Genomic DNA, 22841 nt, shown 5'->3' with positions numbered 1-22841 from the left:
TAATAATTACTGTAATAACAGTATCAAAATCAAAGAAAAGGATACTAAAAGCATAAAGATGAGGAACAATAACCTACTTTTTCATTTCATAAGTGCCTTTTTTTACAGTACCAAAATTACCAGAACCAAGTTCTTTTTCTTCCAAAGTCAGTAAATTTCGGTCAAGGGTGACATTTTTAGCTTTTACTTCTTCTGGATCTGCATATGGACTTTCATAAACTTCTGTATCCATAGGCAAAGGTTCCCTTTGTTCACCTGTTAAATGAACAGCATATCTTATTTTATTACAACACTCCTTTGTAATCTGTCCTTACTGATTGAATTTAAAATATTAACTTTATAATATTAGCTCAAAATGAGACACATCTTTTCAAACAATCATAATTATATTTTAGTTTGAACTTTGGTATTGAACTATAATGCTTTTATTACTATGCTATTTTATGCATAAGGTTCTCATTTGCTTTTGTACATCTTAATGAATCACATACAGCAGGGGTGTCAAACTCGATTTCATTGAGGGCTGCATCAGGGCTGTGGTTGATTTAGGCGGCTGGGTGGGCGTGGCTGACTGGGTAGGTGTGGCCAGCTTGACGCTGCTCACTGGGTGTGACTGACTGGATGGGCATGGCCAGCTTGATGCCGCTCACTGGGCGTGGCTGACTCACGATGGTTGGGTTGGGATGGAAAAAGTCATACCAGCTAACTTGATGTGGGGACACTTTGATGCCACACAAAGTTCCTCGCCTCCCCAAATTGCTGGCAGCCAAGTGCATTCCAGGTTTGGGGACTTTTATCCACATAGGAAGGAGAAGGCCTTCTTCCTAAGCCCAGGCATGATTGGCAGTTTGTATGCTCCGATGTGGATAAAAGTCTCCAAGCTTGAAATGGTGTTTGTGTGTGTGCGCACGTGCACAGCATGCCAAAGGAGATGTTCTTCTCCCAATCCAAGACACCATTGGCATTTGCCTGTCTGGTGCACCCTCCCAGCAAAGGAGGAGGCGGAGGACGCCACTGCTGTGTGTAGAAACATAGAGGAGAAAGTTTGCAGGAAGCAGTTTCCTCCGAGTCCAACTTCTGCCGTGACAGATCTCTGGAGAACAAGAGGAGGCGGCAGGGAAGCAGTGCTCTCTGGTCCTGCATGAGGGAGGCTGGCCCTTCTTGAAAGGGAATCCCTGTTTCCAATTATGAGTGGTAAGGATGCTAGCTTGTTGGGACAGCTTTCCCTCATGCTGCTCTCCCACCATCCCCTCCTTCTCTCTATGGCAGCTCTCCACTCCATTCCACTCCAGAGATCTTTCAAGGCTGAGGTTGGACTTGGAGGAAACTGCTTCCTGCAAAATTTCACTGCATCAGCATTATGGTTGCCCTCAAAGGGCCAGTTGCATGTAATTGTTGATTGTATCATATTAGTTCAGGAGTGTATTAACGTGGGACGAACAGGATTAACATTTCAAATATGAACAAATATTTCAAATAAATCTGCAAAAACAAATTTAAAACAAAGAAAAAAACTAAGTTTTTTTAGTTCTTTCTCTCTCTCATGCTGTTTTGTCCGAGCCGGATGCTTGGCATCTTTTATTGGCTACAAGTTCATCCATGTTTGGAGTTAGGTTCTGAGCTGTGGAAACTCTCAGGATAGAGTGGAGGTGTGCATCGGTGAGAACACTTCTGTGCGCGCTTTTGTTCACCCTCATCTTAAGAGAAAAGTTGCTCACACAGGTATATATTTCCAAACATGCACAGCATTCAAGCAGCTTGTAGGTGGAGTTGGGGAATCGTTTCAGGGATGAACCTTGTGAATTGTGTGGGCCCTACAGAATCATATTTTGCCTTAAGTATGGTGTTACATTGGAGTTCTATCAGCTCCATCTGCATGCTTACAGGCGTCAACTGCAAATGGATTGCTGAGCTGCCCAAAATTGAATGTCTGTGCTTCAAAAGCAACAAAGCGACGTGGAAACTCCATTTGAAGTGTGCTCAGTTTATCGGCAAAATGAGCATCTGAGAACACAGCGGTGATGACTTGGCTGATGAGTGTTTGGCAACAGGGAAAGTGACTCAAGTTTGCTACATCTGAGTCTTCCACAGTCGCAGCTTTACTCGAAAGGCTCTCACTGCATCATACATGTCCGTGATCACGGGCCCATCCCTGAAACTGAAGGTTTAGCACAGTGCCACTATAAAACTAGCTTTCACAGCAGCTTCACTTTGTGACTTTGCTTTTGTGAAATGTGCTGCCATGATATCAGACTCTTTTTCAACTCTTCCACCTTCTTTAGCTTCTGGTGTATGTCCACGTTTTTGTAATTGTCCTGATGTTTTGTCTCATAGTGCCATCAATTTAAATACAGCCACAATAGCTCCGCAAACAAGGCACACGGCCTTATTTCAATGTCAGCAAACAGGTACACTGTCTCCCTCATTTTGAAAACACCTGTTTTCAAAGGCCACTTTCCATTTGGCCATTTTTGGGGGTTTAAATATCAGCACACAGGTATTCACAGCAGATTTGTCTATATGGCGTATAAGACTGCACAGAAAACTCAAAGTCCAAGGTGCTGCTTGAGACAAGCAGTTGCGAGTGCTCCTGAGGTTCAGTAGGATGCTGCGAGTCCGGAAATGCCTGCAGCCCTTTGATACAATTGAGATTATACATTTTATATAGGAGAGCTCCTGGATGGATGGAAGAAAAAAATCAGCAATCCACCATCACTCGGAAGCTGGTCTAGCAACCACAAGGGCTACTCAACCTCTCTAGTTAAACTATCTCCATTTCTGATTAGATTCTGATATTTTCAAGGCTGCCTTTCAGTTTTGACAATCCTGACATACAGTTTCAAACTTTATGAAAACAGGCAACATTAATCCTTAGAAGGAAAGGACTCTTCATCAAGAGCACCTAAACTCTGGACTTATCTGTTTTCTGACAAACAAGCCAAGGATTTCTTAGATAAATTTTCTGAAAATACATTTGTGTTATATATTATCCCAATTATGGTCTTTCTGTTGTTATGTCGCTGACTTTATTTCCACATACAAACTTTTTAATTCAAGAGAGAGAGAAAAATATATTCACTTGTTTGAACATGTATTAAAGACAACTACAAAAGTGTGTGTGTGGTTTCCAACCAGTGTTACAAAATAATTTGGAATAGAAAGACAGATAGGCAAAACAAAGCCTTTTTCTCAGATTCCAAATTAAAGAGCAAGTGCATTTTTTGATCAAATAAATTTATAACCATAGAAAATTATTTGGATTATATATTGAGGCTAGAGTCCCTTTTAGACTCTACTGGAAAGGGAAATGCCAGATACAAAATGTAAGGAAGCTTTTATACCAGTTAGCAAAAAGTAAGAACAGAACATTCAATAGGCTGTGTTGGCTATGACTGCTCCTAATTGCTGCCCTTTCAAAAGGTCGTGAAGACCTGATTCAAATTCAGATTCAAATCTTTATTGTCAGTGCACAACATATGTGCAATGAGATTAGTTTAGCTCCCTCAGTGTACCCACCACCACCACAATACAATTCAACCCAACCCCAATACAACTGGGGTTGGGTTGTTGTGATGACTCCCTGGATGCTTCCCCAGATCTCTTTCCAGATGTCAGTTCAGAGGAAGATGAACCAGTTCCAGGCACATCTGGAAGGCAGTTGGTTAATGGCTCCAAGCAGTTGTCTGAGAAGGATTTAGCTCAAGGACACCTGCAGCAGGATAGCCTTTAGGCTTCAGGTGGAGAAAACATGCAGCTGCAGCCAGTCAGTGATGAGGAAGAGGAACTGCCTTCTGCACTTGATCCAAGAACACGTAGGGTAGAGAAAAGGCAGGAGCAGAAAAAGTCAGCCAGATTACTCTCGAGGAGAATGCCTCGCTCTTCTTGATCAGTTGCACCAGAAGTTAGCTTTTTAACACAGCAGGCAGATGGAAGTGATGCTGGGAACAACGTGTTCATTTTCTAGCTGTGTGTTTTCTTGTTGCTGTGATTCTTGCCTTGTTTTGGATTGACACCATACCTTGACTTGGATTGTGCCTTGTGAACTCTGGACTTTTCTTGCCTCGTGAACTGTGAGTTTATTTTGATTGAGAAACTTTCAAATGCCTTGTGGACTCATTGGCCATTGCTCTGTGGACTAGCTTTGGTCTACTTGTGGCTGGACTTAATTAGGACAGTTCTGGGTTTTAGTGAAGAGAGTTGCTGGGGAATATTAATAAATCCACTAAACCACAGTTGTGTGTGTGTGCGCACGCGCGCAGGATAGCACAGTTGTCAGCATTGGAGCTATGTCATGGATATATGCAGTTAGTGGGTTTATAGCTTTGTTAGGCCTCAGTACAGTTTATATGTTTTTGGACTATAATGGAATTCTTTGCTTTTATCTGACCCACTTCCCAGAGTTTATTGGATAGCTGGATGACTATATAAACTGCATAAATAAATAAATGACAGTCCAGCATTTTTCTGGGCACCAGGTTAGAGAAATATTGGAGAAGTCTGGTCCACAGTTTTACAAAGCACCAATATATCTCAATCAGTATGCATAAGTCATAGGCCATTGTGAGACCTGAAGAAGTGATTTCACTTGTAGTAAAATAAATAAGCACTTTGAACTTGTGAATAGTTGATTTTCTTCACTGCTGTATTTTAGACATTATCAGAAATGACACAATATCATTACGCACCTCGTTTTGCCCATGAGGGCGCATAATTGTTAATCATTGCAAGTAGTGCAGAATCATCTCTCTGGCCACGAACAGAGAAAGAGGGCTATGATAAAAAGATATATATTTTTTATTTCAATCATTTGGGGTCAAAGAGAGGGACAACATTAAGAAGAAAATTACATGACAAACATTAAGCAAAAACAATGTGCAAGCGGAGTTAAAGAAAGAGAGTAAATCTTACCTAAATTTTTGAAAAGTTATTTGTTGCTTATATTTGGCAGTAAAGTAAGACTTACAATGCAAAAGCATAAAGATTTCTGCAAATATTTTAAATACCTTCCTAAAGAAGGAATTAAATAACAGTTTTATATTTCAATTAGACAACTACAGATCCTATTTTGGAATCCCTATTTTGGAATCCTGAAACAAGAACTGCTCAGTGTTTTTCTTCTAATATACTTTATATTTTCACTGCTATTTTTCATTTTATAAACTATTCTTCAAAAGTGCATGGACTTTGAAGCAGTAATTTGGGAAATAAATGTAATCTACTGGTCTAGCATTATTTGAAACTAACACGGATAACTTAGGCCAATTGGATGAACTTATCTCTAAATATCTCTTATTGCTTTTCCCAACCATTGATCTATGCTTTTTTAATGCAAGTCAATAAAAATGGAAAGCTGAATAACACATTAAACTTGCTTGGAACACTAGAAAACTGATAAATATAGATGTATGAGGATAAACATGATGCAATAGATAGTTGTCTATATAGATAACACAGAGATTGAATATACTAGTTGTAACTCTATATTACAGCAATAACAGCATTTTGCTAATATTTTTAATTGTTTTTATCACTTTATCTGTAAATTCAATTTTAACATGCTTCCAGTTAAATTGTAGAAGTTTCACAAAAACTGATATTCCAAGAAAGTGGAAGGTTTTGAGATAAATTTGATTTAAAAAACTAAGCTACAAAGAAATTGTATTGCTAGCAAAACAATTTAAGTATCTTTTTTTTAAAAAAAAAAAAGACAACTAGCAACCTGATATGCTTGTTTATAAATAAAATGTATTACTTCATAAATATTTACAAAGTAACATAGATTTAGAGCTGCCTCTATGATGGCAATTGGAATCCTGAGTACTATTTCGGCATCACTTTTCAAGGAAAGAATGGAAGTTCAGTTACAAATGCTTTTAACATAAAATCTGCTGATACTAGATCACTTATAAATAGTTTTATTTGTTATATATGCCACAGAAAAGGAAAATAATTGTTACTGGTGCTGAACCTTTTAAAGGGAATCAGTAGTAATTAATAGATGCCTATGAATTTCACAGTACATACACTATGTAAGTACTTATATCTGCTAGAACAGGGTTGTTTAGATCTGGCCCGTGGGGCTGCTCTGGAAACAGTGAAGGACTGGCCCGTGGTGCCTCTGCCAGTGAAAACGGAGCTCGGGAGGGCCATACCCAGCCTTCCTGAACTCCATTTTCACTGGCACAGTGCTTGGACCACCACAGGTGCCCCTAACATGAGTGACATTGAGCTGGCCATGCCTCCTAGCCATGACCTCCCAGCCCCCTGAGGTCAAACACAGCCCTGATGTGGCCCTCAATGAAATCGAGTTTGACACCCCTGTTCTAGAAAAATGTAAGAGAAACAGAGAAAAACAGAGATAGGTAAGAGGACTGATCACTTAATGTTCCTGTCTTCTCCAAAGCACAAAGTAATTCTCTAATGTTATTAATTAATTTAGTTCTGTCAGTTTCAACACTCTCAGTTCCCCATTGCTAAAGACAGAACTAAATTGATTGATAACATTGGAGAATTACTTTTAAATATGAAACTTATTCGTACGAGACTTTAACACAATTAAGGAGAGAGGCAAAATTAATTAACTTTTCCCTATTTAGTTATGAAGAGGTGAGTATGACCCTGTGATAGGAAAAGAAACAACCGTTTGTAAATCTGTTTTGTAAATCAGGCCTCTACATCTAACATTTATGTAAAATGCCTAAAACTCATTGTCATAATAGGCTGTGAATAAATACAATATTTATGTTTGTTTTAGACTCATCAACATATTTAATACTCTAATAAAATCTTTCTAACCCTTTTCTATTAGAAGAGTTTCTGTAGCACAATGAGATCCATGAACCATTTTGTTTATTGTATATCATATAGGAATTTGCATTGGACTAGGAAGCTGGAAGGCCTTGAAAGAGGTTACAAAATGGCACTCAAAACACTCAATAGCACCAGCACAGTTATAGTTTTGGAGGTAAGTAGCAGAAATTAGTGTAATGCTTTGAATTATGTAGGCAAGGGATTCATAAAGTCTGGGTCATGATCTCCTCACAAGTAGCTTTGAAGGAAGTTGCATTTCTCCTACTGAATCTGGAGCATGCAGTCTATCTGACTGCTAACTTAGGTTTGAGCACTTATTCAATGACCTTTTCTGTAACTGTTTCTACTCCTGATGGCCACCCAAGCAACCTAGCCAAGATCACAGTGCTCTTATCTAATATGTTTGTTCTCTTCTTGGGCATCTCTAAGTGGTTGAGATGGGAGTTGGTCTATTAAGCCCTGCACTCACACTCACTCCAGTCAAGCTAAAATTACTTCTCAGAGGAGAACAATGCATTGCAATGGGAGCCCAGTAAATTTAGGCTGCCTGATGTTTCAGAAATTAGACCTGCTTGTAAAATATTTATTTCCTTTCTAACCAACATAATTATTATAAAACAAATGATTGTTGTATTTCAAAACAAATAAAATGCAAGCCCAAGTATAAAATAGCCATGGGTTAATTATATAAATTAAGAAGTAAAAGCTGAAGAAAGGTGCTAGATGCTCAGAGATTAGCAACAAGAAGCAGAATAAACTACAAACAGGTTTGTAAATCAGCAAAATGAAGATAATTTTTAAATGTAGGGTAGGACTTAACAAAACTGTGTTTAATTGCACCTTTTGGGTTCCTGGCTTTGGAAAAGTGTATGATTTGATTCTGGTGATAAGTCCACCTGTTGACCAAGTCTAGAAACCATAAAGGATATCAAAAGAATAAATAAATGTATGAAGAAAATGTGAAAAATCCATATCTATTTTTTTTAGTCATTTACAATAGGTCTGTTCTAAGTATAGCATATTTTGTGATGTACATTATAATCAGTGGTTTTTAAAGTTAAGTGGATGTTTGCTTCCATCAAAACACTGGCTAAATTCAAACTTTGATTTATTTTAAAAGAGATCCACTAAAATAAATAGATCTTAAATTATTCATTTGCAGGTTTATTGATTACAATGGCCTACTATAAGTAGAAACAATTCTGGATTTCATGACAATGGTTGCATTTTTAATTAGAACTTTTGGCTTTGTAGTCAGCTTGCTCTGTTGCTAGTAAAGGTCATAAGGCTGGGACATACAGCCTTATGATGATATATTTAGCAATAATATGGGAGATATTAAGAAATTTTGTTGGTTGGAAAACTTCAATTTTTTATTTCTTTTCCCCAATGATATAATTTGTTTTATGTATATTTGAATATTGGAAATGGAATTTAATTTATTCATAACATACACTATCCTCATCTAATCCATTAAGAAAAAGTTTGATCATTTTGGTCTAATTAATACATTTATGGAAATATACATATAAATAGCTTCTGTGAAACCACAGTTTTTGGAGATTCTTCCAGAGGAATTTATGATACTTATTAATTCCCTTCCGGGTGTAGGTACTTGGGTAACTGCTTCACAAATCTATCACAAGTAGCCATCGATACACAAATTTAAGCCCTGGTTTGTTAAAAATGTTTGCAGATAAGCATAATTGGTTGGTATCAAGCTAAACCATAAAGCATCAATTTATAAGGCACAATGATCAGATTTACCAACTGGTCACGTGACTTATCACAATTAATAGATTATGTCTAACATAAGAGATTAGAGTATTTTAACTAGTGCAAACAAGTTTAAAACAATCACTTTCACTTACATGCTTGTTCTAGCATGAAGTGAATGGAAAATATAAAATCTAGTCTTACAAACTAGGACAGGAATTTCCAATAATGTTTAATGTTTGGGACCAAAAGCCTTATTGGATTGTGCTTATTATTTTCTCCACTTTTTCAAATATCTTATATAAATCTCTGTAACTTTGTCACATATAGTATTTCTTTTAAACATAGTCCCCATTATTTTATTTCATGTTCTCCAATTATACTTTCTGCTTCTAATGCATTTAAATCCTATATGCACTTGCTTTCAGAGAAAACAAATATATCTAAAACTACTTATTTCATTAGTTATTCTGAAAACAGAATTAGTGTTTCAAAATTTGAAAAATGATAGCTAATATTTTATTTGTACCAGATAAAAACTCATATATGAATATTCAGTAATCACTGGTACTATAGTTGCCTTTTAACAAATTAATATTATGTAAAATTTAAAAACAACAACAAACATATTTATGAAAATGCATAAAAAGGTAATTTGCAACCTATTTTTGATTCAATTCATTTATATTGATTATTTTAATTCACTATTCAGCAAGAATAAATATATAAGTCACACAAAATACTTAAATATTGCCAGACTTTATATTATTTTATATATTATATTATTTAAGATATTACTGGTTTTCAACAGTAGATTTTCTTACCGTGGAGTTGCGAGGCTTAGAAAGTTTGGTGGGTAATGAATCTAAGGTAAAAAAATATATCAATTACTATAAAAATATCAGTTGTGACTTATTATTAAGATTAGCTTCAAGGAGCAAAGACAGACTTTACCTCCATACAAAGACAAATTCAGTTCCCATTTAAAAAAAATGAAAGTAAACAAATGAGCACATGTGAATTGATCCTGGAACATAATTTTCTGGAATAGAAAAGGTTATGTATAAACTTTTGTCTGCTACTCAAGAGGATCTTGTACTTTTGCAATTTACTGGAAGGTTTTTCATCAGGCTGAAAAGTAGAAGAGCCTCATTACTAGTTCATCAGCAAAAGATAAAATTGGGAGCAAAATGTAATGTAACTCTCCCTAAAATTGGCCCCAGGTAGATAGAAACTTTATGAAGTCAGGTTTTTCTGATGTGTAAACTAACTACAGTTTATTATAAATCAAGAAAAATGTAGTTTTGTATGATAGTGAAGCTTTGTTTTACCAGCCCTCACAGTGAAAGTTTGGTTTTAGTAACATAGATCTACAATCTGAAAGCAGCCAAATTATCCAGAGCTCACTTTAACGGCAATATTTATGGGAGTCACACTTCATTAGTGTCATGTACTAGGCAAAAAATTCTTTGAAATATTTGCACACTCGTTTACAAGAATATGGCATTCATATCTGATCCAATTTCATTTTGGAGATGGAATGGATCACATATCGGTACATAAGTGTCCCTCCACCATACATACACCCCTCCACCATATCTCACCACTCCAAACTGAGAGAAAATTATGTTTCTATAATTGATGCAATAGATCAGGGATGTCACACTCAAGGCCCATGGGCTAGATCCAGCCTGTGATGGGGTTGGATCCGGCCCACAGGGCCATCCTGGAAACTGTAAGGGTATTACGGTTTTTAATCAGGTATTACATGATATTAGTCAGTTGAAATTTTTAGGCCCGTTAGATTTTAATTTACAAAATTAGATGCAATACACTGTTGTGATAAAGAACAATGTGATTTGAATTGTATCTATTGTAATTTTATATTACACATAAAATACTACAATAGATCTTGTAATAGAAATAAAAGTTACTACAATTTATATTCTGATTCAGACAGTACCTTCATGCCAAACTCTACTATCCATTGGGAATTTGCCTACCATTTTAAAGGCACTTAAACTGGAGGATATCACTCAAAGGTGATGAGGTACCCTGATATCACTAGGGTACAGGAGACACTGCCCAAAGGCCCAAAACCCTTCATTGGCACACTACACACGTTAAACCATTGGCACTGAACACCTGATGGGCATCCTGTCCCATGAGCCCCCATCCCCTAGGCCCCCAAAGCACACCATGCTCCAAGGCTTTGTGGAAAATGTCTGGAAGTCAATGGAGGGATGCTTTGGGTCTCCCCCCCCCAAAAGACAGACCCACAAGAAGGCCCCGAGGGATTTAACCAGCATTGCCCGAGAAAGCTAAATTTTGGATAGATATTTGGCTTCTTGGATGTTGGGAAAAGATGGAGACGGTGGTTCCTTGTTTCCTATTTGGGAAAGCTAGATTGTGTCTTGGGTTTTTCCCCCTACAATCAGAGACATTGAAAGGCAGCCCTGAAAAGATCAGAATCTGATCAGAAATGAAGATAGCTTAACTAGAGAGATTGAGTAGCCCTTGTGGCTGCTAGACCAACTTCAGAATGATGGTGGATTGCTGATTTTTTCCTCCATCCACAATTCATCAGGTTCATACCTGAAACAATTCGCCAACTCCACCTACAAGCAGCTTGAATGATGTGCATGTTTGGAAGTACATACCTGTGTGAGCAACGTTTCTCCATGATGAAAGAGTGCACACAGAAGGGTTCACACTGATTCACACCCCCACTCTATCCTGAGAGCTTCCACAGCTCAGAACCTAACTCCAAACATGGATGAACTTGTAGCCAATAAAAGATGCCAAGCATCCGGCTCGGACAAAACAACATGAGAGAGAGAGAACTAAAAAGCTTGTTTTTTTCTTTGTTTTAAATTTATTTTTGCATATTCAAAGCTTATGTTTGTTTCTTTTAAATTTGTTTTTGCAGATTTATTTGAAATATTTGTTCATATTTAAAATGTTAATCCTGTTCGTCCCACGTTAATACACTCCTGAACTAATATGATACAATCAACAATTACATGCAACTGGCCCTTTGAGGGCAACCATAATGCTGATGCAGTGAAATTTTGCAGGAAGCAGTTTCCTCCAAGTCCAACCTCTGCCATGAAAGATCTTGAGTGGAGTGGAGTGGAGTGGAGTGGAGTGGAGTGGAGTGGGAGCTGCCATGGAGAGGAGGAGTGGATGGTGGGGGAGCAGCATGAGAAAAAACTGCCCAAACAAGCTAGCATCTTTACCACTCATAATTGGAAACAGGGATTCCCTTTCGAGAAGGACCAGCCTCCCTAACGCAGGACCAGGGAGCACTGCTCCCCTGCCACCTCCTCTTGCTCTCCAGAGATCTGTCAAGGCAGAAGTTGGACTTGGAGGAAACTGCTTCCTGCAAATTTTCTCCTCTATGTTTCTACACACAGCAGCGGCGTACTCTGCCTCCTCCTTTGCGGGGAGGGTGCAATGCCAACAATGTCTGGGATTGGGAGAAGAACGCCTCTTTTGGCATGCTGTGCACAAGCACACACACACACGCACACATACACACCATTCCAAGCTTGGAGACTTTTATCCACATCTGAGTTTACAAACTGCCAATCATGTCTGGGCTTAGGGAGAAGGTCCTCTCCTTCCTATGTGGATGAAAGTCCCTAAACCTGGAATGTGTGTATGTGTGTGCGCGCATGCACACACTTGGCTGCCAGCAATTTGGGGAGGCGAGGAGCTTGTGGGGCACAAAATTGTCCCCACATCAAGTTAGCAGGTATGACTTGTTCCATGCCGACCCAGCCATCTCAAATCGGCCACGCCCAGTGAGCGGCATCAAGCTGGCCACACCCACCCGGTCACCCCTGTGAGGTCAGCCCTTTTGCGGCCCTCAATGAAATCCTGCAATAGTTTGACACTCCTGCAATAGATACTTATTATCTTTTTTTAAGAAACTGTATTTCAGAAAAATTAAGTTAATTTTGCCAATAATGACATTGTTAGGGTACTTTTAATTTTATTACTAGGAATTTTCTTCATCTTCTTGACATAATCAGATGTTAGTAATGCACACAGTGTATGGATTTGACTTCCATATTTTAAAAATGTAAGTCACTTACTATTTCTTGACTGAAAATTTGGATCTTTAACTGGCTCTGTGATTATTCTTAGAAGTCCATCTGCTTTGTAGGAATAATGTTCCACTAGCTGTCATTTGGATAAAATAAAATACCGGTAGCAGCAATTAAATGAAAACAAATGCATGCACAAGCTATTAAACGTTTAGTTCTATCCCACAACTAAAATTTTGGATTATAATTTCTACTTAATACTGCACATAAACATCAGGTTTCAGTGAACAAACAGGACTGGAAATAACTTGGCAATTTCATAAGAATGTAAGAACTTCTGATAAGTAATTTTATTAAAATTAGAAAGCTATCATAAAAAAATTGCAGCATTTCAAGTACAAGGGCCATTTATAGAACAACTATTCAAACCTTTTCTTTATGTTATATTGTTCATTCTTTTTAATGGGCTACTTGGCTTCTTCTTGGAGCACGAGATCCAATTTTCACCAATCTTGTTTTGATAACTATGTGATAGCAGACTGTTTTCTTCTGAAGTATGTGAGATTTAACTCTCATAATAAAATTTAAATAGCTTTGTGGAGCTACGTATGTGTTCTTCTTTTTCACCAACCATTGACTTAAATAGATATCTGCAGACATTAAACTTGTATACCCCAAGATTAGAAATATGATGAGGCAACATCATATTTATTTGCTAATATGCAAACTATCTCATATGGTAAAAGAATATAAGTATATAAGCATTAGAAAATTAGATTGTATGGACCAAATTGCTGTACATTTTGTATGTTTGATCAAAATAAACTTCTAGTATCATTGAAGAACTGTGTATTTAAAAACAAACTGCCCAGAGAAAGTAAAAATTTGGCTTGTCTACCACACTTTTAACCCAGTTTTCTGCAGACAGAATAGTAGTTCAGGTAGTCCTCAACTTACAACAGTTCACTTAGTGACCGTTCAAAGTTACAACATTGAAAAAAAGTGACTTATGATCATTTTTCACACTTATGACCGTTGCAGCAATCCCAAACTCATGTGATTTACATTCAGCTGCTTAACAACTGACTCACATTTATGACCGTTGCAGTGTCCCGGGGTTATGTGATCATCTTTTTCCGACCTTCTGATAAGTCCAATCAATGAGGAAATCTGATTCACTTAACAGCCATGTTACTAATTTAACAACTGCAGTAAAATGGGGCAAAACTCACTTAACAAATTTGTCACTTAGCAACATAGATTTTGGGTTCAATTGTGATCATAAATTGAGGACTACCTGTACAACATTTATGGCACAATTAAAAATAATTGCCTCTCTCTTTTTAACTGTCCTTTTCCATCAACAAGAAATATGAGTAAAGTTTTAGTATACAAACTAAAAGGAATTCACTCTACAATGTTATATAGGTGATATGAGAGATTTTTTTTATCAGTATATGAATGACATTAAAAGTCATAAATAAAATTTGAGAAATCCATATTAAGGATTTTCATTTTCATGCAGTCAAAATGCAGTAAAATTAACAGTTCATCCCACTTCTAAAATTATTCATAAAAATCCAGTACAACGTATTGTGATGCAAAACTGATTAATGGTCCATCATGATGTCAGAATACAAATCCTCACTTATCAAACGTTTCCTGAAATTGGTGTGTAAGTTACATAGTTTGTGTTGTGATGTCACAATGCACAATTTATTTATTCTAACAATTCTAACTGTCCTTTTCCATCAACAAGAAATATGAGTAAAGTTTTAGTATACAAACTAAAAGGAATTCACTGTAAAACAGGGGTGTCAAACTCAAGGCCCTGCAGGGCCGGTCTAGAAACAGCAAAGGAAGAGTCTGCAGTGCCTCTGCCAATGAAAACGGAGCTCCGTTGTGGCAGAGGGCTGCAGGAGGTTGTCATGGCCAAAAATGGGGTGCGGGGGGCACACATGGCCCCCCGGGCTCTGTTTTCGCTGGCAGAGGCCTATAAAAAACCTAAAAACAAAACAATGTTCCCCTTTTGCATTTGAGCATGCAAGAAGGGACAGAAAAGGAGAAAGGGAAAAAGGAAAGAAAAAGAAGGTAAGATGGGAAGAGAGCAAGGAAGGAAAAATAAGGAAAGAGGAGAAGGAAGAAGAAGGGAGAAGAAAGAAGGAAGAAAAGGAAGGAAGGAAATTATAATGAATGTGAGGTAGGGTCTCGGGGAAATCCTGCCTTAGTATTTGGCCACTACAGGTGCCCTGACACGAGTGACGTTGAGCTGGCCATGCTTAGCATGGCCACCGCCACCCCCAGCTATGCCTATCCCCTGCCCTCCAAGGTCAAACACAACACTGATGCGGCCTTCAATGAAATCGAGTTTGACACCCTTGCTCTACAATGTTATATAGGTGGTATGAGATAGGGCTATCCATCTCATTGAATGTGAATCTGGGTGAAGTTCATCCAACAATTAAAATAATGTCACAATGATTAAAACACTTAAAAATATATAAAGGCAAGAATTATTATCTTTCAAATATATTTATCAGTATTCAACTAGGGATGACAATTTACATATATGTTTGTTTTGTTTTTTCCTTCTATGCAAGTTTTTGTGTATAGTCTTGTCTAATGTTTTAAATAATTTTTTTCAAAAAAAAAATTGTTTGTTTATTGCAATTGTTTGCTTCCTTTCCAAGATTAAAATTTTCCAAGGTAGTCTCTCTTTTGAGACATTTTATAACTGAAACTCACTCAAGATACAGAAAATATTTGACATATTCTGAAATGGAATCCTAGATTTTTTTCAATAGCTATTTTCATCTAGGTTTAAATGAAGATCTAAATAGATCTGAATATAATAGATACATTATAGATCTAAATATAATAGATCTGTAATAGATCTATTATTACAAATATCTTTCTGAATCTACTCTGCCACAAAACTTGCTGGGTTATCTTAATAGGACAGGTTAATTTAATCAATATTAAACATGGCATATTTTATACACACAACCACACACAACACATACATAAGGGTTCAATAAATCTAACTATGAATATAATTATATTGTTAAAAACTATGGACACTTACAGCAACGTAAATATGTAAACAACCAGGAAACAAGTTAAATAGTTAAGCGAATACTATTCAACAAACCTGACATAAAGTATCAAATTTCTTTCCAGCTGGTATTGAAAGCTTTCCTTTCTTGTCTTTATCAATGCGATAATGTGCTACCTTGCCTTCATTGAGTAAACAAAGAGCATAGGATCCACTGTTATCTCTTTCCCGAATCCTAAAAAGTAAAATAAGAATAAAAGGGAAATTATAGTCTATATAAAAAGAAGGTCTATGAAAATCTAACTTAATATTCATGGCAAAACATGCTGGGACCAGGGGTGAAATGCTCCCAGTTCGGACTGGATCGGGCAATCTGGTAGTGATTGTGGCAGGTGGTTTGGAGAACCAGTAGCGATGGCGGTGCGAGGCTCCACCCACCCGCCTGGGTGTCATTACTTCCTGGTTTTAACCAGTAAGTAATGTGTTTTTTACCTTCTGCACATGCGCAGAGGGTCTGCATGCGCATGTGATGTGCGGCACGTGCATTTCTGAACCAGTAAGGAAGGTAAGTAGATTTCACCCCTGGTTGGGACACATTGCCCAAACTACAATCTTTAACTGCTCCTGCCACCAGTAGGTAAACAAGGATGATTGTGGTTCAGACTGAGGGATTTTTTAAAGAATGAATAATTTATTTTAAAAGGAAAAGGAGAAAAAAGAAACAGAAATTGCAAATTACACAGAAAAGTTTGCAGAATAATGTTAAAATAAAATTAAAATGAAAGCAGAACTTATTCCACTGAAAGAAACATCTCAAATGTTATCCTTATATAGCCATTTAGAATTGGATCAAAACAATTATAAAGATAGTTTCATGACATTTTAATACTTTAGCAGTTTCAATACTGTTATGTTTAATTATTATTAAAAATAATTTTAAAATAAATTTTAAAGATCTATCTACTGAAAATAAACCATCTTAGTTTAAAGGACACTTATTTTAAGAGAACCCAAATCTCAGATATGGCCGCAAGCTATCAACAAAATGAAATGTAATTTACAAAATATCCTGGCAGCAAATATCATATGTAAAGACAGTTCAATCTATTTTATATGTTTCTGTAAAATTTAGCAATACCTAACGGGAAAATAACTGCAAACGAAAGTCAGTATTTATAATTTGGTTCATCCTGCAGTTGATCATTTGCCACAAAAATTGACCATCACATATGATAAAACATTCCAACTTGATTCTTACATTTTCAAAAAATTTCTGAATATATATGCCTATTTTAGAAATCACCACTGGGCTAATATACCAGGAGAAAAACGTATCATTTTTCTCTTAGTGTATTATGAGTTATAGTAAATTTGATGTTTGTCTTCCATGACTGGATTGCATTGTTCATTTGTAGACACTGAAACCATGAAAAATTTGGGGTGGGAGGAAAAATAGGAAAAAAAACAAATGATTTCTCTAGGCAATCTCTCCCATGTCTGATCTATTCCTCCCTCCCTCTCTTGCAGAACAGAGAGATTGGAAAAGAAGGGATTATAAGAGAGTAAGTGGCACACAATAGGGAATATATCTATCAAGAAGAATCTGTTTAGTTTTATAAAATCCCTAAGAAAAGATATTAATATCTACAAAGTGTCTTATCCTGACTGTAACACCATGATGTTTTATAGCAATCTACTGTACCTCAATCTAATGCCTTTCAAATGCTTTGAGCGAAAATTGCTTTAATATACCCGAATGACACCAGATAAGGAGGACTATCATACAAATTGGTTTCATTTTTACTTATCCTCCTCCCTCAAATCATGTTCTGTGAAGTTTATATTTTTAAAAGTTGTAAAATAAGGAAAAATGAAGGCTAGTTAGAAAAAAACTGTACTGATTTATACTCATTCTGTGATCACAATCTGTAAAAAAATATAACTGATCCGATCTTAATACATTATTTCCAAGCTTCCATGAATGATTAGTATATTCCAGTTCCTGATTTACTATCATTCTGTGTATTTTTTGATTAACCTATAAATAGTTTAGTTCTAATAAAAAAGACAGGAAATACAAATAGATAAGAATATTTTTATCTGCAAATTACAGCATTTTTCTGTCTTTACAGAATTTAGACTTTCACACAATCTAGTTCTGGTTTTCAGGATACTAGAAAAGAGTTTTATAATGAAATCATATATTATGCAGCTTATCTTATTTATTATATTTCTCTGTTACTTATTTAGTAAATTATTAGAGATCTATTAAGATCACAGTAGGTTTATAGTTGCCTAACTCTTGGGGCTACTGCAATCTGCTTTCTAAATGGTAGATGAAACCTATCAACTGTAACTTTTCACTTGATTATCCTCAACAAGTAAGATTTGCTTCAGAGTTATTAGGTAATTTATTATTTTTTCTTTCAAGCCAAAACACAGGTAATAATTGAAAAGGGAGATTGTGCTATAGCATTTTGGGCCAAGTCTTCTTTTTTTCTTTTCCTGAAAACTGGTCTATTTCTGTTTTCTTCAACCTGGGTATGGTTTGGACTTTAAGAGTTTTCAGCAACTATCAGGCTAGCTGTAGAATTCTAGACACAGAAGGGCCTTTCTTAGGTCAAGCTTAAATTTGTAAATAGCACAGCAAAAAGAAAGGCAATTCTTTTAGATCTGAGTTCAAAGTATGAAATACTAATCTAAAAATAATACTGCAGAATGAAAGAAGAAGAAAGATGATAATGTATGGGACAATATCTACGTTGAAAAATTGTATAAATGGTATAAACATGGTCAGAAAGCACAGCAACCTAACTATAGTTTTAGAGAAAAGAATATGGAAATATCTGTCAAATTCAATATCTTTCAATTTAAAATGAGCAACAGAGGGAGTTCTCTAGTTGTTCATCCAAGTTCTGACATTCAATGACCAAATGAACTATGAACTAACTGAAATTTGGACCTTCTATTTGGCTACAGAGATTATAACCACCACCTACCTTTAATTTGTTCATTTTATTTTTAGAGACAGTGATAGTGTATTAAAAAAGTTTTTTCCAGCTTCACAATTGGTGGACATGGTGTTCTTTATACTTTAAAGAACTGATCATGCCACTGTAAAGAAATCATGAATGCTGTTTTAAGTAAATGGAACTGCAATGACCAACATTAAAAAGAAATGTTGGAATGGTTAAAAAGATTGTTTTGATTATTTTTCCTACACTTCTTCTGTTTTTTTAGCATTAAGTCATGTAGGAAAAAATGTATACTTACAAAAATTTCCCGTTGGTCTTTGTACCCAGAAGTAGGCGTTGCTCTGAATCCTCCCGAGATATCATCCCATGGAACCAGGGCATTTTCAAGTGTGCAGTTGTAGCGATCAGTTTCTCCAGTTGTGGTTTCTGACTAATAATTGCTTGCTCAAGGGCATGTCCCTATATAATTGACCGGAGGGCAAAGAATATAAGAATATAATATAGTTAATTATGGAAGTTGATGTATGAATGGTTTTGACATAAACAGAGCCGTTTACTAAGATTTTAAAGTATAAACTTTCTGAGTGTAGAACTTTAAGCATAAGTTTTAGAGATCATCTGAATATTTGGTTTGCCCTGAGAGAAATTTACCCCACTAATCCTTTTTTGAAGGATTTTAAAATATGATATTGTTCTCAACCATCATTGGCTCACTGCAAGGGCAGTCTGTCCATTTTTTTTTCTTGTCCCTTACCAAAAGTGGTGTTTTCTAACTTCTGCCTGCAGAAGCAGTACTGTGAAAATGATTGTGATATAAACCCTGGTAGAGATGGTGTAAAGTCATAATAAATAATACAAATAAAATTTAAAATAACTGAGAAATGAATTACAAAATCATTAAACAAGAATTTTGAAATTCATATTTAAAGTTGGATATTAGCCAACTTCACCAGTTTAGGTGATTAGATGACAAAGCAGTGAAATGAATGCTAGAGAATATGAATACAGAAAAACTGAATTAATACTTTGTACCTGTGCTTTTGCTGTAGAACTCACGGCCCATGGGCCAGATGCATCAAAAAGTCACATGATGACGTGACACCACTAGTTTGATACCCCTGATGTAGAAGATATATAGTCTTTGACTTACAACCATTCATTTATTGATCATTCAAAGTTATGATGGGCTGAAAAAAATGGATTTACAGCCAGTCCTCATAGTTATGACATTGCAGCACCTCTGTGGTTGCATGATCAAAATTCGGGCACTTGGCAACTGACATATATTTATAAAAGTTGCACTTTCTCAGTGTCACATGATCACCATTTGTAACCTTCATAGCGGGCCTCCAACAAGCAAAGTCAATGGGGGAATTTGGATTCACTTAACAACTGTGGTGATACAGTTAATGACTGCAGGAAAAAAAGTTGTAAAATTGGGTACAACTTACTTAACAACTGCATCACTTAGTGATGGAGGTTCTGATCCCAACTGTGGTCGTAAGTTGAGAACTACCTGTTGGACCGATATCTGAACCTGTACTGACTTTCCCAGGATAGAAATTGGGACATCCAAAGCACATTGTATTATCAGAAGATGTTCTAGCACATCCTGAAGATTAGAGTCTATCAAGGGTTACGAATTTTAGCATGTCCCAAATACCAGCTGCACAGAAGCATCAGAAAGACAGGAGTATGGCTCCATCTTGTGAGCAGTCCAGAGGCATCTGGTTGGACACTGTGAAAAAGGAAATGCTGGACTAAGATGGATCTTAGTCAGTTCCAACATGAATATTTTTATGAGAACAAATTTGAAACATGGAAAGTAACACAATATATCTGAAAGTAAAAAATATATGAATAAATGTTGCCTAGAAATAACATGATCAGTGTTTCCAAAATAACAAATTGAATTACATGTATGTATAACTGGAAAATTCCAGGTATTCTGAAATCCATTCTCAAATTAAAAGAAAAAATGTTGCACCCAGCAATAGTGGTATGTTAATTAGGGAGTACAACAAGCATGCTATTACAAGTTGTGGTTTTGGTTCACCTCTTGTTTTTTCTTACTCTTTTACATTCAGTGGTGCTTTAAAGTTTGTAAACCTTTTGAATTTTTAATTTTTCTTTCCAAGTATGGCCTAAAATATGGTATGTTCTGCACACAAGTTTCAAAATTAGGTTCACCTACTTTTGCCCCACTTAAATATGTAGTTTTGGATTATTTTCCTCAATAAATAAATGAATATGTATACTGTTTTTAACTCATTTGTTTAATTGGGTTTTCTTTACCTATTTTTAGGATTTGTGAGGAAATCAGATCATAGGTCATACTTACGCAGAAATACCGAAAATCCAAACGGGTTCACAAACTTTTAAGCATCACTATACTTCTTATTTGTTGAACAAAGGATAGCAACATGTCAAGAGGAGGGTATCTGGCAAGCTGACCTGTTTTTGCAGTTCACAGAAAATGCTCAGAACAAAATGGCTTAAATACATGCCAGAGTTCCCCACTATTTTAAAGGGATAAATACATGTATCACTTTAAAATGGTGGGAAACCATGGCATGTAGTTTATGATGGAAATTAAAATGGTATGTAGTTAAAATGGTATGTAATTAAAATAGTGGGAAAATACGTCAAGTGTAGTTTAAGTCCTAAAATAGAAGTAAAGGTAGTCCTCCACTTAAATCCACACTGAGACTGGAATTTCCACTGATAAGCAAGATGGTTGTTAAGTGAGACATAGCTGATTTTATGACTTTTTTGCCATGTTGTTAAGCAAATTACTGCAGTTGTTAAGTGAATCGTGCAGTCTTTAAGAGACCCCAGTTTCCATCATTGACTTGTTTGTCAGATGCTGGGTACGAATGTCATGAATGATGATGACATGACTCCAGAGTGCTGCAATTGTCATATATATATGCCAGTTGTCAAGCACCCGAATTTTGATCATGTGATTGTGGGATACTGTGACAATCATGAATGTGAGGACTGGTCATAAGTCACTTTTTTCAATGCTGTTGTAACTTCAAAAGGTTGCTAAATGGATCGGTTTAAGCTGAGGATGTCTATACTGAACAAATACAGTATAGGAAGCAACTTCAATTTCCAATTGAATTTCAAATTCAAATTCAAATTCAACTTCAAATTCCAATTTCCCCAAACTCCAGAAAAATTGGAAATCCTGGCTTTCTCCACATATATGACATGCTCTTAGAAACTTATCCAACTATAGCCACTAACCTCCCAAAAGCAAAAGAAGAAAAACTACAGAAAAGGAACCCTAAAGATGCTTTTTCAAGAGGCAACTGGACTTTCCGTTTTTTCTTTGAAGACGTTTCGCTTCTCATCCAAGAAGCTTCTTCAGCTCTGAGGAAGAAGAAGCTTCCAGAGCTGAAGAAACTTTTTGGATGAGAAGTGAAACGTCTTCAAAGGAAAAACAGAAAGTCCAGTTGCCTCTTGAAAAAGCACCTTTGGGACAACTATGACCTGGATGATTGAGAATCTCCATAGACGTACATAAAAGGACCAAAAAAAATAATCTTACACATAAATTCCAGGTTTGTTTAACGTATTCTTTGATTAGATTTTCCTTCAAGTCCTCGAACTGACTTGTTTTTGGTTCCACTCCTGGTGGCCGATTACATGGTTTCCTGAGTAAACACACGAGACCATCAATTTCATCTGAGTGGTAGTCAATGAGTTCCACTGGACTCCGGTGGGATTTCCCTCCAGTAATAGCATAAGTGCCATTAATTTCCCTCTCAATGGTATAATGATAAACCTTTCCACTGTTTGCCAGAGACAAAGCAAAACCACCCAGATAGTTTCGGCTCTGTCGCAGTAAGTACAGTCCGTTGTTTAGTCCTCCATGCAACAGGTAATCTTCAGCTTCTTCACGTGTGATGTTGCCAAAAAAATAAGATAGGTGGCTAACATTATCATAACTTGCCATTTTTCTCCCACTACTACTCTTTGCTTATCTGCTTTTGAAGCTATATTACACCTAGAAAGAATTAAAAAAAAAAAAAACAAGTTAGTGACACTTTTGTACAAGTGTATGTTATTTTGTATGCTACCTCGATGATCTTATTTGAAACCAGGAGATGGAAATGTACACAATGTGATCATGAGCTGAAAAATAATCAATGAATCATAATCATGAAAATCAAAGAGAAACAATAATTTCGCTGCCAACAATATGCTCATAATGCTCTAGTACAG

The 22841-nt window shown here is 36.3% G+C and overlaps 1 protein-coding gene across 1 annotated transcript in view; it reads right to left on the bottom strand.

Moving 5' to 3' along the window:
• Positions 1–22584, bottom strand: part of SYK (spleen associated tyrosine kinase) — a 28364-nt gene extending 5780 nt beyond the window's left edge. The window contains exons 1-8 of the mRNA XM_070935668.1: positions 22165–22584; positions 18907–19067; positions 15730–15868; positions 12627–12714; positions 9351–9391; positions 7651–7719; positions 4686–4770; positions 78–255 (exon numbers count right to left, since the gene is read on the bottom strand). Coding sequence (XP_070791769.1) covers positions 78–255; positions 4686–4770; positions 7651–7719; positions 9351–9391; positions 12627–12714; positions 15730–15868; positions 18907–19067; positions 22165–22572 — 1169 coding nt within the window. The 5' untranslated portion in view covers positions 22573–22584. The remainder of the gene's footprint in view (positions 1–77; positions 256–4685; positions 4771–7650; positions 7720–9350; positions 9392–12626; positions 12715–15729; positions 15869–18906; positions 19068–22164) is intronic.
• Positions 22585–22841: the final 257 nt, after the last annotated feature.

This window comes from Pituophis catenifer, unplaced genomic scaffold (genome assembly GCF_029215685.1).
Source record: "Pituophis catenifer annectens isolate HBS135680 unplaced genomic scaffold, rPitCat1.0.hap2 SCAF_2, whole genome shotgun sequence".
Taxonomy (NCBI): domain Eukaryota; kingdom Metazoa; phylum Chordata; class Lepidosauria; order Squamata; family Colubridae; genus Pituophis; species Pituophis catenifer.
This window is presented reverse-complemented; position numbering and strand designations above follow the sequence as displayed.